General features: G+C 41.9%; 1 protein-coding gene across 4 annotated transcripts in view; it reads left to right on the top strand.

Annotated features, from left to right (window-relative positions):
• The window catches only part of TTC23L (tetratricopeptide repeat domain 23 like), a 47,614-nt gene that overhangs the window by 9,195 nt on the left and 25,696 nt on the right, over positions 1-12,723 (top strand). For all 4 annotated transcript variants that reach the window (XM_074329019.1, XM_019737197.2, XM_074329018.1 and 1 more), the window contains exons 5-7: positions 7,400-7,556; positions 9,134-9,265; positions 11,977-12,154. In XM_074329019.1, coding sequence (XP_074185120.1) covers positions 7,400-7,556; positions 9,134-9,265; positions 11,977-12,154 — 467 coding nt within the window. The remainder of the gene's footprint in view (positions 1-7,399; positions 7,557-9,133; positions 9,266-11,976; positions 12,155-12,723) is intronic.

Below are 12,723 nucleotides of genomic sequence, written 5' to 3'. Positions count from 1 at the left end.
TGGCAACTTGAACCTGAGAGGAAGGTACCAGAAGCTTCTGAGGGGAACATTTGTCTGAACATGGTGCAGGCCAGATGCTGCCTCCCTCTGTCTGGAGCGATTCCTGCCCATCGGTCTGTGGAAGGAGGTTGGCCCTCATCTTCAAAATCAACCCCTTCCATGCATAGCCACAAACTGACTTTGAGTTTTACTTTTCCGGTTAGATTCTAAGCTGAGTCAAGATAGGTAAACAGGTCATATCACAAACGATGGTGGGAACATCATCCTTTTTTCCCTAATTCACAGTTCTGCCACATAAATGGAGAACCATATTTGGGTAGCAGGTGGGAGGGGAAAAAAGCTTTCCTGTAAAGGAAGGTTTTTTTTGTATATTTTTTTCTAGTTGGACAAAACAACTTCCTGATTAGATGACGTGCCACATAATATAACAGTGCCCAGCATTGAACCCAAACTTTCTGAAGCCTAGTCTAGAGTTTTTCTAGAATAGGTTATTGTCATGACCTTCGCTTGAGAATAGCCCAGTACCTCTTCTTTCAGTTATAGTCCTTACCCCGTCTCTTCACTTTAACTTTTTTAAGAGTCTGTGGTCCATAGACTGAAACAACTAAAGCTTTGAAAAATCACAAACCTTCAAGAGAGATGAAGTGCTTGCTGAGCTCCACTTAGTTTTGTTGTCGTTGGTCCTGCAACTACTTTAAAATGGGCAGAATTCGTGAGCCAGGCTTCTGTGTGGGCGGGGTGTGTGTGTGTGTTCATACCTTGCTGCACATGTGCGTGTTTTACAGCCATCAGACCTGCTGGCTTCATTTCCCCTTGAGACTTTTCCAGCACTGGGGGAGGGGAGTCAAGCCAAAAGGCTGATGTCTCACAATAAACAGTCTTCCAGTGAGTATTTAATGAGACTTGTATGTGCGCCATTCCATGAAGAGCACTCTGGGAAATTCAGTACAAGGTACAGAAGGCGCAGCCTTTGCCTTCAGAGAATTGACCACCTCATGTGGAAGGTGAACTACACACAAACAACTACGACAGAAGGCACCAGAAGGCAGATAAATGCCATGTAATTGATTAAAATTCAGGGCTTTGGGGAAGTGGAGTGAAATCATTTCTGGCTGAGGTGTGAAGGGATAGATTCGGGGCCAGGTAGAAGAAGGGGTGAGTATTTCTGATGAAGAACAAGGCCTGGGCAAAGGCATGGAGGTAGGAAAGAGCAACATATGTCTGGAAAGCAGTCAGCACCCTATCTAGCTGAGGTTAGGACTGGTAAGATGAACCTGGAAAGGAGGCTACATCTGGCAGATCGTGTGGGTTTTAAATACAGTCTAAGGAATTGGCAATTTATTTGGTAGACACGGAGGACTGTTGGAGATTTTCCAGCAGGGGGATGAATAAATCAAAGTGTCTTTTAGAAAGGTCGATCTAGCAATGATAGCTGGAAGTGAAGCTATCTCAGTCGTCTAGGTATAAAACTAGGCTCGTGACAGGGGAATGAGTGAGCAGGTAAGAATTTAAGAGTCTATTATGGGCGGATACATTTATCATAGAAATCCAACTTCTGGGACTCTTTCCTAAATACACACTTATAAAATAACATATGGATAAAATTATCCTTTGCAGCATTGTTTTTGATAGTAAAAGATTGGAAACAACCAAGTGTACCCATCATTAGAGGACTAATGACACAATTGGAATATATGCAACTTTAAAAGAGTACAGGGAAGCTCCATATACTGCTGCGGAAAGACCTGCTGGATACATCTTTAAGGGAAAGAGAACTCACGGTGCCGGATGGTATTTACAATAGGCCTCTTTTCACGTAAGAAAGGGGGAGAGAAATGAGAGTATATGCTTACGCGTATATTCACATGAAGAAACACTAAAGGATGCACAAGAAAGAAAGAAAAACATTATCTAGAAGGTGTGTGTGGTGAAAAGGAGCAGGATTGGAACTGAGACCTCTTAACATTTACCTTTTTATATTATTCTAACTTTTGAACCATGGAAATGTATTCCCTATTCAAAAATGATCATTAGAGAAAAAGACTGTGAAGGAAGAATTGGCGGGACATGATGTTTGATTTGGAGTTGAGGACAAATGAGGCCCAAAGATGACCAGGAAGGTCCAGGCCCCTAAAGGACTATTTTCAGAGATAAGTAGGTCAGAAAAGGAAGTAGACTAGGAAGAGGAATGGTGGGTCCAGTTCTTGATATATTGATTTTGAATTGCAATGGAGAAATCCACTAGTACATTTTTACTTGGTGCTAGAAATTTGGGATGAGAAGTTGGGAGAAGACAAGGAAAATCATAAACGTGGAGGAATATTGGAAACCAGAACTAGGGAGGGAAAATAGGAAATTCTAAGCATGGAGGCCAAGATGGAAGTTGTAGGAGTTGTAAAATTTCTGAAAGGGAAAGAGAAGAAAAGAAAGAAATTGAAAGACAGACCCTGGAAAATGGACACATTAGTGGAAGGGAACAAAGGACCCCGTAAAGAGTTGGCAAAGAATCAGTTGGAAGAGGTTTATAAAGGAGGACAGGGGTTGGAGAGCCGTGCTCCTAACACCAAAGTTGCTGGTTCGATTCCCACATGGGCCAGTGAGCTGCGTCCTCTACAGCTAAGATCGTGAACAACAGCTCTCCCTGGAGCTGGGCTGCCATGAGCAGCCAGAGGTTGGCGTGAGCTGCTGTGAGCGGCCAACCAATGACGACCCCCTCTACCAGGGGAAGCGCAAGGCTCATGATACCAAGATGGGCCAGGGAGCTGTGTCCTACACAACTAGACTGAGAAACAGCGGCTTGAGCCAGAGTGGTGGGGGAAGGTGGAAGAAAGGGAGGGAAAGTTATAAAAGGAGAACTGAGTTGGCACAGTGCCTTGGGAGCCAAGAGGAGAAGCCAAGCAGCTGAGCGTGTCAGATGTTGCTGCGAGATGGGGACCAAGAAACTGTGACTGGATTTCTATAGTAGGAGGTCTTCAGGGCCCTCAGAAGAATCGTTTCTGCCAAATGGTTGGAGCAGAAGCCGCATACCAGGGATGAGGGGAAGTAGGCTGGACATCATAAGCTACATAACAACGTATTGAAAGGATGAGGGAAATGGGAGGGGAGCTAGAGATGGCAGGAAGGTCACATGAAGACAATTTTATAAAACAAGGAGACCCAGGAAGATTTTTGGCAATGAGGACGGAGCCAGAGAGTTTGACGTTTTTTAAAAACTGGAGCATTTGCTGGAATGGGGTTCAGGAGTCAGTAACCGGAGAGAATTTGAGGCCTTTGCATAGCAGAATATAAAAGGCTGTTGGTGATATAGAAGGCTGACCTGGTGGTAATCCTAATGATCTGGTGCTTTGCTGGCTGAGAGCAGGGCAGGCGGAGAACAACAAGGTGGTTTGTCACCTAGTGGTGAACTGTTTTCAAGTGTTCAGGAAGGAGAATACAGTAACATGGACAGTTTCCTGATATTGTGCTTATTATTAATAAAGGAATAACTTAGTCAGCCTGTTATTGCTGGGAACCTTCCAGGTATTCAGGGCTCTAGTACAAGTGTTGCAAAATACAGAAAAAGAAGCATAAGTCAGGAACCTTGCCTTCTCTGTCTAGATGGTAAAACAAAACAAAACAAAACAAAACAAAACCAGCACAGAAACAATGGTAAAAACCAGGTGATCTGACCTGAAGGAAGCTTAATACCTATCTGAAGTGAGTTTGCATTTGAGAATGTAGCCTTTTATAGGGATTCTGTATACAACTTGATGAAAACTGTCCAAAATAACAAATATAATAAATCGCTTAAGAGGAATGGACCCTGGCGGTGGTAATAATAATAATAGCAGCTAATATTTATTCAAACTCATTTCATTCCCACGTGCCAGGCACTATTTAATCCTTTTTCATGAGTTAATCCTTGCAACAACCCCACAAGGTAGAAGGGATTTTCATTACCATTTTGTAGGTGAGGCACAGATAGATTAGGTAACTTGCTCAAGGGTACAGGACAAGGGTAAGTGGCTACGTCAGGATATGTGCCTGGGAATTCTGGCTCTAGACCCTGCTCTCTTAATCACTGTGCCACACTAACTTCTTAAATGCAGATGATGATCAGAGGTGACAACAGCAGCCTGCAAAGACAGGGTAGCTGTGAGCAGATTCTGTCTGGCCTGAGTCAGAGTAACAGGCATCAGTGGTGGAACCACATCCGAAGCTAAAGCAAAATGATATGTTTGGTGGACAGTCTCTGCACCTTTTTCTCATTCAACATGTCCTTGTAATTTCTGAATCTCAGGCTCCAGAGGTGGGTCTTGCTGCCACCCTGATTTTTACCTTGAAAATTGCTACACGGTTGGTGCAGGGAGAAGGGTGGTGTCCTTAGCTTGGGAGAGCAAGTAAAGGAAAATGAGTTGGTCTCAGAGCAGATACTGAAATTGGGGATGTGGGGCTTGGAGTTAGAGGACTAGAGCATTCTCCACAGAGAGAGAAAATAAGCCTCGTACATATACATAGATGCAGAGTGTTATTTTTACATGAAAGAGGGTGTTCTTGAAATTAATAAGAAACAAATTCATTTCAAAGTATTACTGATACTGATTCATAGTACTTTTGTCATGAATTTTCTCATGTAGGAAATGCTATAAAATACTGTCACAAAGAGACTTTTTTTGTCAGCATAAAAAGTGCCCTTTCATGCCTGAAAAGTTTAGGAAAAGAGTTGAGAGAAAAAGATCTATAGCACTGGTCTCCAAACTCTTGAGAATTAGCTCCCTTATCACTAAAAAGATTTGAGTAAACACTCTTCGTATATGTCTATTATAAATTATGTATGACAGTACTAATATGTAATATTATGAATATTCACAAAAATAGAAAACAAAATAAGTAAAATAAAGTAGCAGAGAACTTCTTATTTTTTTCCTTTTACACCCTTATGGCACCTTACACCTCGCTTTGGAGACCAGGGTGGATTCTGGGAAGGTGGAAAGAGTGATTTTGTTTTTCCCCTTTAAGACAGACTTTAAAGTTGAATGAGCTGTTTTAAATCAAGATCCTAGTTCAGTTTGCTTAAGTCCCATTGGTCGCCAGCTCCACTTTTCCATCACAAGGATCACAGCGTGGGGCGTGGTCAAGTGGAGATAAGGAGCCATGTAATTAATTAACTGCTGAGCTCAGAGCAAAACGTCTTGTCCTGAGGGTCTCACAACCAGCACTGGGCACTTGCGGGGCGGGGAGGGGCAGGCGTGCAAAGCCTCAGACCAGCCTTCTCAGTTGTTTTCCATTCACGAGCCCAGAAGCTGTGTTGTGCCGATTGGGGTGGTTTTCTGTACCTCGTCCAGTTTCACTTTTCTCCTTCCCCCAGACCCAGGGAGGTATCTAAATTTGGTTCCTGTGTTCCCTTATTGACACACTGCAAAGGGCCCACCTGATTGTGGAAAACAACCTATTTGATAAAAAGACTCAGTTTCCTACTTTATTGTCTCGGTCTGATGTCCATGGCAGTTTTCTGTTGTTGCCACCTTCCTCAAGACTTAACAAAGACTCCCAGTTACCTAAGAAGTCAAATCTAACCTCCTCATCTTGGCCTGCAAGCCTCCACTTTCCCTCTCCCAGTCATCCCTTATATGTCTTTAATTTTAAACCTCCCCCTCAGTCAGACTGGTCACCTACTGCCTTCCCTGACACCCCCAAGCCCCCAACCCCATCCCAGACACGGACATACACACACACTTGCTTATTTTGTCTTTATGGCCTCAGGCTGCGCACTCCTAGTGGAAAGCCATCTCCTTCTTCTCCATCAGTCAAAACCCTACCTGCTCTTCAAAACGAAGTGAGTCCCACTTTGTGTATAAAGATTTTACTAACTCAGTGTTTCTCCAAGTGTGGTCCTCAGATGGCCTGCATCCAGATCACTGAGGATGCTTGTTACAAATGTGAACCCTTGATTCTCAGAACTTGGGAACCATAATACTGGAAGTGAGGCCCAGAATCTGCATTTGAACAGGGTGCTTGTGACGCACGATGCAATTGGAGGACCACTGTTGTCTGGTTACTTAGGACACAGCCCTCTCTTTGGCCCAAGTCCATTTTTCTCTTCAATTGAGACCAATAGAACAGGCATCTTCTGAGTGTTCTACAAAGACTTGTTGGCTTCTGGATCACTTTTAGGGCTCTTCCATAGAAGCTTTGTTCTCATTGTCAGCAAGGAGGTCCTGCATATTCGGACCATCTGAGGGCTGCAGGCACCAAATGCAAGTCCTTTCACATCCTCCCTCCTGTCATTGACTAGCCCTGTCCTGTGAACCCAGGCTGCGGGGGCCAAAGGGACAGCGGACTGCAGGCCGGAGGTCTGAGGGGCACAGTCGGCCTACTTGGCAAGGGTTTATGTTTACCAGCTCCAAGGTGCTGCACAGAGGAGAGCTGAAAGTGAATACCTGCCATGGCTGTCTTCAGCAGAGTGGAGGAGAACTCCTAGGACAATGTGTTCTCTGCTGGCCTTTCTCTTTTTTCCCAGGCTTCCCCTTTCCCACAAGAGATCACTAGACATGAGTGAGCTAGGCTGGAAGATGAGGGAATAGTTCTGTAAACTGAATGTTCCCAACTCAACCTTTGTTAACTGGACAAATAGCAGTTCAAGTATGTGGCCAGAACACCAGTCTTTAAAGTTAGAGAACAAGGAATAACAGGCCACAAGTTCTATCCAGCTGCGGTTTGGCATTCCTTTTGTCTTAGGGGCCGCACTGTATTTAGAAATTAGATTCTGTGCGCGCGCGTGTGTGTATGTGTGTGTGTGTGTGTGTGTGTGGCCAATTAGTATTACCAGCTTCATATTTGGATTGAATATCCCCAGATGGAAGTAATTGTATCCCTAAGCCCTTGTATTTATAGAATGCCGTTCTCAGCTCAAAACAGCATTCTGTGGCCTAACCTAGTTTGTTCCTGGACTGTCTCCATGTGTTTTGTAAAGGGGCAGCTTCTGTAGCTATTGTTGTCATTTTACAGTTGGAGGATGGAGAAGCTTTGTGGGTTGAAAATGTCAAGTGGCATTAGCGGCAGAATTGGGAATGGGATAGTGAGCTTCTACTCCTGTCTCTATCAGTGATTTCCAAACGGAAGTCCTCAGACTTATACTGCGATGGTAGCTTAAGAAGCACTTGTGGAGTTAATTAAAAATATGGATTCCTGGACCCCCTTCCTCTAGAGATTCCAGCTCAGCAGGTCTGGGGTGGGGCCCAGGAATCTATATTCTTTACAAGCATTCCAGACCATTCTGATGCACCGCCAGTTTGGGGAACTAATACTATAGACCATATGACAACCACACTGCCCACCCAACCCCTCTCACAAATGTCTTTGACTGAAACATGCTTTTTTAATGGTTTTCTTCTTGCTACCCACCCTCAAACCTCCCCAGGCCTCCCAGCTCAGGCCAAGAAACATGCTGAATCGGCCAAGAACACGCTGCTGACCTGGAAGGGAAAGACGACCTCAGACAAGGAGAAAAAGGAAATCCTGGATGCTCTGGTCATGCTCTATTATACTCTGGGGGTGGCCTGGCTCCTGCAGAACCAATATCCTTCCCTTTCCAGCGGGGTCTGGTGAGGAGAGCCGGGGGCCAGATGGGTCATCTCACATAGGACCTCCATTCATGTCTTATCTCCATCTAGAAAGGTATGACGGTTCCTCCTGTGTCAATTCCTATGAGCTGTGGGAGAGAGCTCACCGGGACACATCCCCCAGCCAGTTGAAAGTTTTCAGCGTCTGTCTTGCTCTTCAGTGAGTACCCAGGAAAATGAGTATTAGTAATGAGACATGGGTGAGAGTGGTGGTGGTAGGGTAGGAAGTGGGAGAATGGGTGGTAATTGTAAAGCACTGTTTGTCAAACTAGTCTGCACATTGTAATCCCCTGAAGAATTAGTGCTGTTTGGGTCCCACCTCAGAGGTTGTGATTTAATAGGTCTGACGTGTGTCTGTTCATTGAGATTTTTAAAATCACCCCCCCCCCCCGGGGATTATAACATTTTAGTGTTTCTGACATGCCGTTGAGAATACTGCCTGTGAAGCTGGAGTCCAAGCAAAACAGACAAAAGAAGTAATTCTCCATATCCCCAGGGGGGAACTGTCCTATATGCCTCTCCTCAAAAAACTTGTGATTTTGACAGCCTTTGGGTACCATCTCCACTTGAAGACTATTAAGGGTATTTCATGTTCCTGAATAATCATGAGCCCTCTTTGAGCCCCCAATTTCTCCTCTCTACACACCCCCTGTCTACTTTTTTGGTCTGATGCTCAACTTGCAAATCGGATCTGTGGACTTCCTCTGTTATACCCTTTGCAGGGGGCTATTGAAAATGTGGGAACCAAATGTCCGTTTGGGAATAAGGAAATTTTCTTTCCTATTTGCCTTTGGCCAAAACCCTGCTTTGCTTGGACTTTCTACACTACTCAGAAAGTCCCTTTCAGCAGAATTAGTTCCTCTGTTTTACCATTCATAGGAACCAACTTGGGAAAAATGCATAACTGCTGTCAGGCAGAAGACACCGCTAAAGAAAATCTAGTGTAATGTACAATTTCCGTTCACGCTTCCAAGTGCTCACCACCCACATCAGCCTTGGAGTCAGGCAACCACCACAGGAAACCCAAGGCCCTGTTCCTTTTCTAAAGAATTCTCCCTTCTTGACAACATATACATATGGGAAATCAAGAGCATAGTGACGTGCTCATTTTCAAATACTGCTTTGTTTTCCCAGAGAGCCCTTTTGTTTGCTGACTGTTTTCCCTGAAAATAAGGCCTAGCCGGACCATCAGCTCGAATGTGTCTTTTGGAGCAAAAATTAATATAAGACCCGGTCTTATATAAGACCCATTATCATATTATATTATATAATATTATATTATGTTATACCCAGTCTTATATTATGTAAGACCCGGTATTATACCCAATCTTATATTAAATATAATATTATTTAATGTAATATTTAATAAAATATATTAAAATAAGACCGGGTCTTATATTAATTTTTGCTCCAAGAGATGCATTAGAGCTGATGGTCTGGCTAGGTCTTATTTTCAGGGAAACACGGTATCAACTGCTGTCCCTGGGCAGAGGGGGAGGTTCTGTGCTTGGTACTTTCCTTGACTGTTTCACTGGCAGAGAAGCTTATTTCAACCTGCAGAAGGCAGAGAGAAACATGAAGGAGCTGAAAGAATTATGTAAGGGAGGCATTTGTCCACATGGATTACAAGTCTCAGAGAAAGACCTAACAGTTGCTTTGGGCAGGTAAGATCTGGGCTTAGAGAAGCTTAAGCTTTTATGAATGATGCCTGGAATTTCATGATTCTCCTGTACTCTCTTTATTAAGGGGAGAAAAAATGTTCAGAGCAAAAGTAAATAAATGAGTACATAAATAAATAAATAAATAAGAGTCAAATGATGATAAAAAAAGACTTGCATTTACCAAACACATACACCGTGCTGTATGTGCACTGTCTCATTACATCTTTACAGCTACTACTGAAATACTTGGTACAATTATTATCTCATTAGAGGGCAAGAACACTGAACTTGAGGTTAAACCATCTGTTCGAGGTAACAAGCTTTAAGTTTTGGATCCGTGATTTGAATTCACGGATGCTTTAGTCCTTCTTATACTGCCTCTCACACTTACTCTAAAAGTACACGTTTTTTCCTAAATTGCAACCTCCTTTTGTCGTTAAGTATAATACCTTAAAAAATGAAAAGGGAACACTTAATGAAGACAATTTATTGGTGGCCCATGAAAGCTATGCGTAGCATGTGCATTTTTAAGAAAAGCTCTGTTCCATGTAGAAACAAAAGTTCATGGAATTTGTTCAAGATAGAACAAGACTTAACTGTTTTGCAGTTGAGTTAGGGATCCTCTGAGAATCAGAATATTTAGATATGAGAGTGGGCCCATCAGATTATCAGAAAAAGAAATATAATGAAAGGTTTACTGTTCCCTAGATTTTTCAAATATCTTCACATCCTTGAAAGCAGTCTGTTTCCAAAACTGTAAGTACTTGGCATGTAGGGTAGATGACTGAATGGTAAGTAAATGAAGTACATGAGTCATGCATGCCTCCTCTAAACAACCATGAATCTAGAAGTCAAATGGGAAATAACAGGGAGATGGTTGAATGTCCAGAGCTAAATCAAAGTATCTGTAAATCAGAGTCTAGTGAATGTCTCCTGCTGTCACACAGGGCAGTGGCTAAGGTTTTTGTGCCTTATGTGAAAGGTAGCCTTGTTCCTTTTTCAGAATAAATTCTAGTGTATATTTCATTCATTCCACAGTATTTATTGAGTACCTATTTTGTGCATGCACTATTCTAAGTGTTGGAAAGCTTACTAAGTAAAACTACACCCTAGACGTTGTTCTAAGTGGTTTGCATAATTTCATTCAATCCTCACCACAAGCCTATGAGGTAGGTATTTTTATGATTTTCATTTTACAGATAAGAAAATTAAAGCACAGAAAGATTAACTCAAGGTGACAGAATTAATAGGTAGAAGAGCCAGCGTTGGGTTATCTGAATCCACAGCTCACCTTCTCTACCACATTGACTTATGTTCAATATTGCCCAAATATCTGGTAAGGGCAAATTCCTTGTCCCATTTTAAAGGTGGGGAAAACTTGGCTAATAGCTCCCTTTAAGCTCTTAATGAGAGGCATTATCATTCTGTAACATCTGCTCTTATGGTCAAGGGAACTAGTAGTCTGATTGATCAAAAAAATTTTTTGTGAAGAATTATTAGATAACATGCCAATACTCTTTTGATTGTTAATCCTAATCTTCAGAGGAAGGATAAACCTTCCACTTAAAATAAATTGTCACTGTGCCTTATATAAAATAATTTTATACACACATATTTTTAATTCAATTTGGGTATACAAAGATGGGGGCAAGGGGAGAGGGAAAAGTAATATTGATTGTGTACTATATGTTAGGTGATTTTACATATAATTTTCAGTCACAACCTTGTAATTTAGGTATTCTTAACCCTGTTTTATTTGGAAGGAAATAAAAGCTCCTGGAGTTTGATCATAAAGCTAATTATGAGACCCAGCTTTGAACTACCCATGTTTCCATTGTGCCTGCTGTCTCTAGAAAACCAAACCATAATGAGATACTATTTTATTCTCCTTAAAAAAGTTATAGTCCACATTTTGTTTTGGAAAATTTGAAAATCATATGAAGGAGAAAATAAAAGTCAATTGTAATACCACCCATATATAACTGCTATGAACATTTTATATATATTTATATTTATGTTTATGTGTATATGCATATATGAATATATATGAATGAGCATATATATGAACATTGTGTGTATGTATATAAAATGTTCATAGCAGTTACGTTTATGTATGTCAAGATCATATTTTAAGTAGTTTTAAAATGTAGCACATTTTGAATTTCTCTAGTCTGAAAAGAAAATGATTGTTAATGTCTGAAGTATTTTACTGTATCATGTCATAATTTATTTAACCTCCCCTTTTTGCGAGGGATATTTACATTGTTTTCTCCATCTTCTCTCATTTTTAAGGAGGAATAAACTAAATCAAATAAAACAAAGTAAACACTTTCCTAGGACTGAAAGAGAGGGAGCCAGAGGTATTAAAATCTTATTTTGATTTTAGAAAGTTTATGTTTATGGGTAACTTATCCCATCTTGTAAATTACTGGAAGCCATTTTTTTTATTTGCTTTTTTTTTTTTTTTTTTTTTTAAGTAAAATTAGACTGTAGCACGACATATTAATGGGTTTGATTAATGGTAGTCATTGCAATCCAGTGGGTAAAATGCAGGTTAATTGGAGTTTGCTTACAGCAAGGCTGGATTTTGAGCCAATCGCTGAGATGATTGGCCTATGAAGGCCAAATTGTTTAGTTCTTAGAATCAGTTCCTTTTGTGTCTGTAAAATAAGTCGCGTCTCTGTGACTTTCCATCTTCATCCCTTTTCTTGTAGAGCCTCCTTGGCCATCCACAGGCTGAACCTAGCTCTGGCATACTTTGAAAAGGCAGTTGGCAATGTTATTGCTACCAAGGGTGATAGGACGTCAGATCTGGTCACTCTGTACGAGGAAATGGCCCAGATTGAGCAGCTGAGGAGGAACCACGACCAGGCCATCCAGTACTTGCAGCAGGTTGGTAGGTTGGCTGGAGCCCCAGTCAGGTGGCTGTGTTTGGCCACAGGCCCAGTTCCCAGGGCCAGGGAAGCTTGAGCTTCTCAGAAGAACAAGGGATGGGACAGATTTCCATTTTAACCCCAACTTCCCTCCAGATCCACACCAGAGCCCTTTCTCAACCTTAAATGACCTGGGTGGAGAAGACTGACTCAGTGTGGGTGTATCTGCTGCGTGACCTGATCTGAGCCAGCAGTTCTCCTCCCAGGCCTGCCCTCATCTCTGTTAGTGCTAGGAAAAGGTAGCCCAGTGAGTCTATTCCAGGGATCAAAGCCGTAGGGACAACTGAACTTAAATCTTTAGCAAATCTGAAGGGCTTTTTAAATGGAAAATCATGGTATTTTGTTACTGTCATGTGTCCTCTAAGCTAGTCTAGCTAGTTTTATTTCCAAGTCTAAGGTTAAACTAATAAAAAAGTGTTTTGCTCAGAGGTAACTAATTTGACACCTGCCCAAGGGAAAACAAAACACAAGAAGGAATGTTGTGTCTGTCATAATAAAAACAGTTTAGGGTACTTTTACGCATCATGT

Source organism: Rhinolophus sinicus, linkage group LG03, assembly GCF_036562045.2.
Source record: "Rhinolophus sinicus isolate RSC01 linkage group LG03, ASM3656204v1, whole genome shotgun sequence".
Taxonomy (NCBI): Eukaryota; Metazoa; Chordata; class Mammalia; order Chiroptera; family Rhinolophidae; genus Rhinolophus; species Rhinolophus sinicus.
This window is presented reverse-complemented; position numbering and strand designations above follow the sequence as displayed.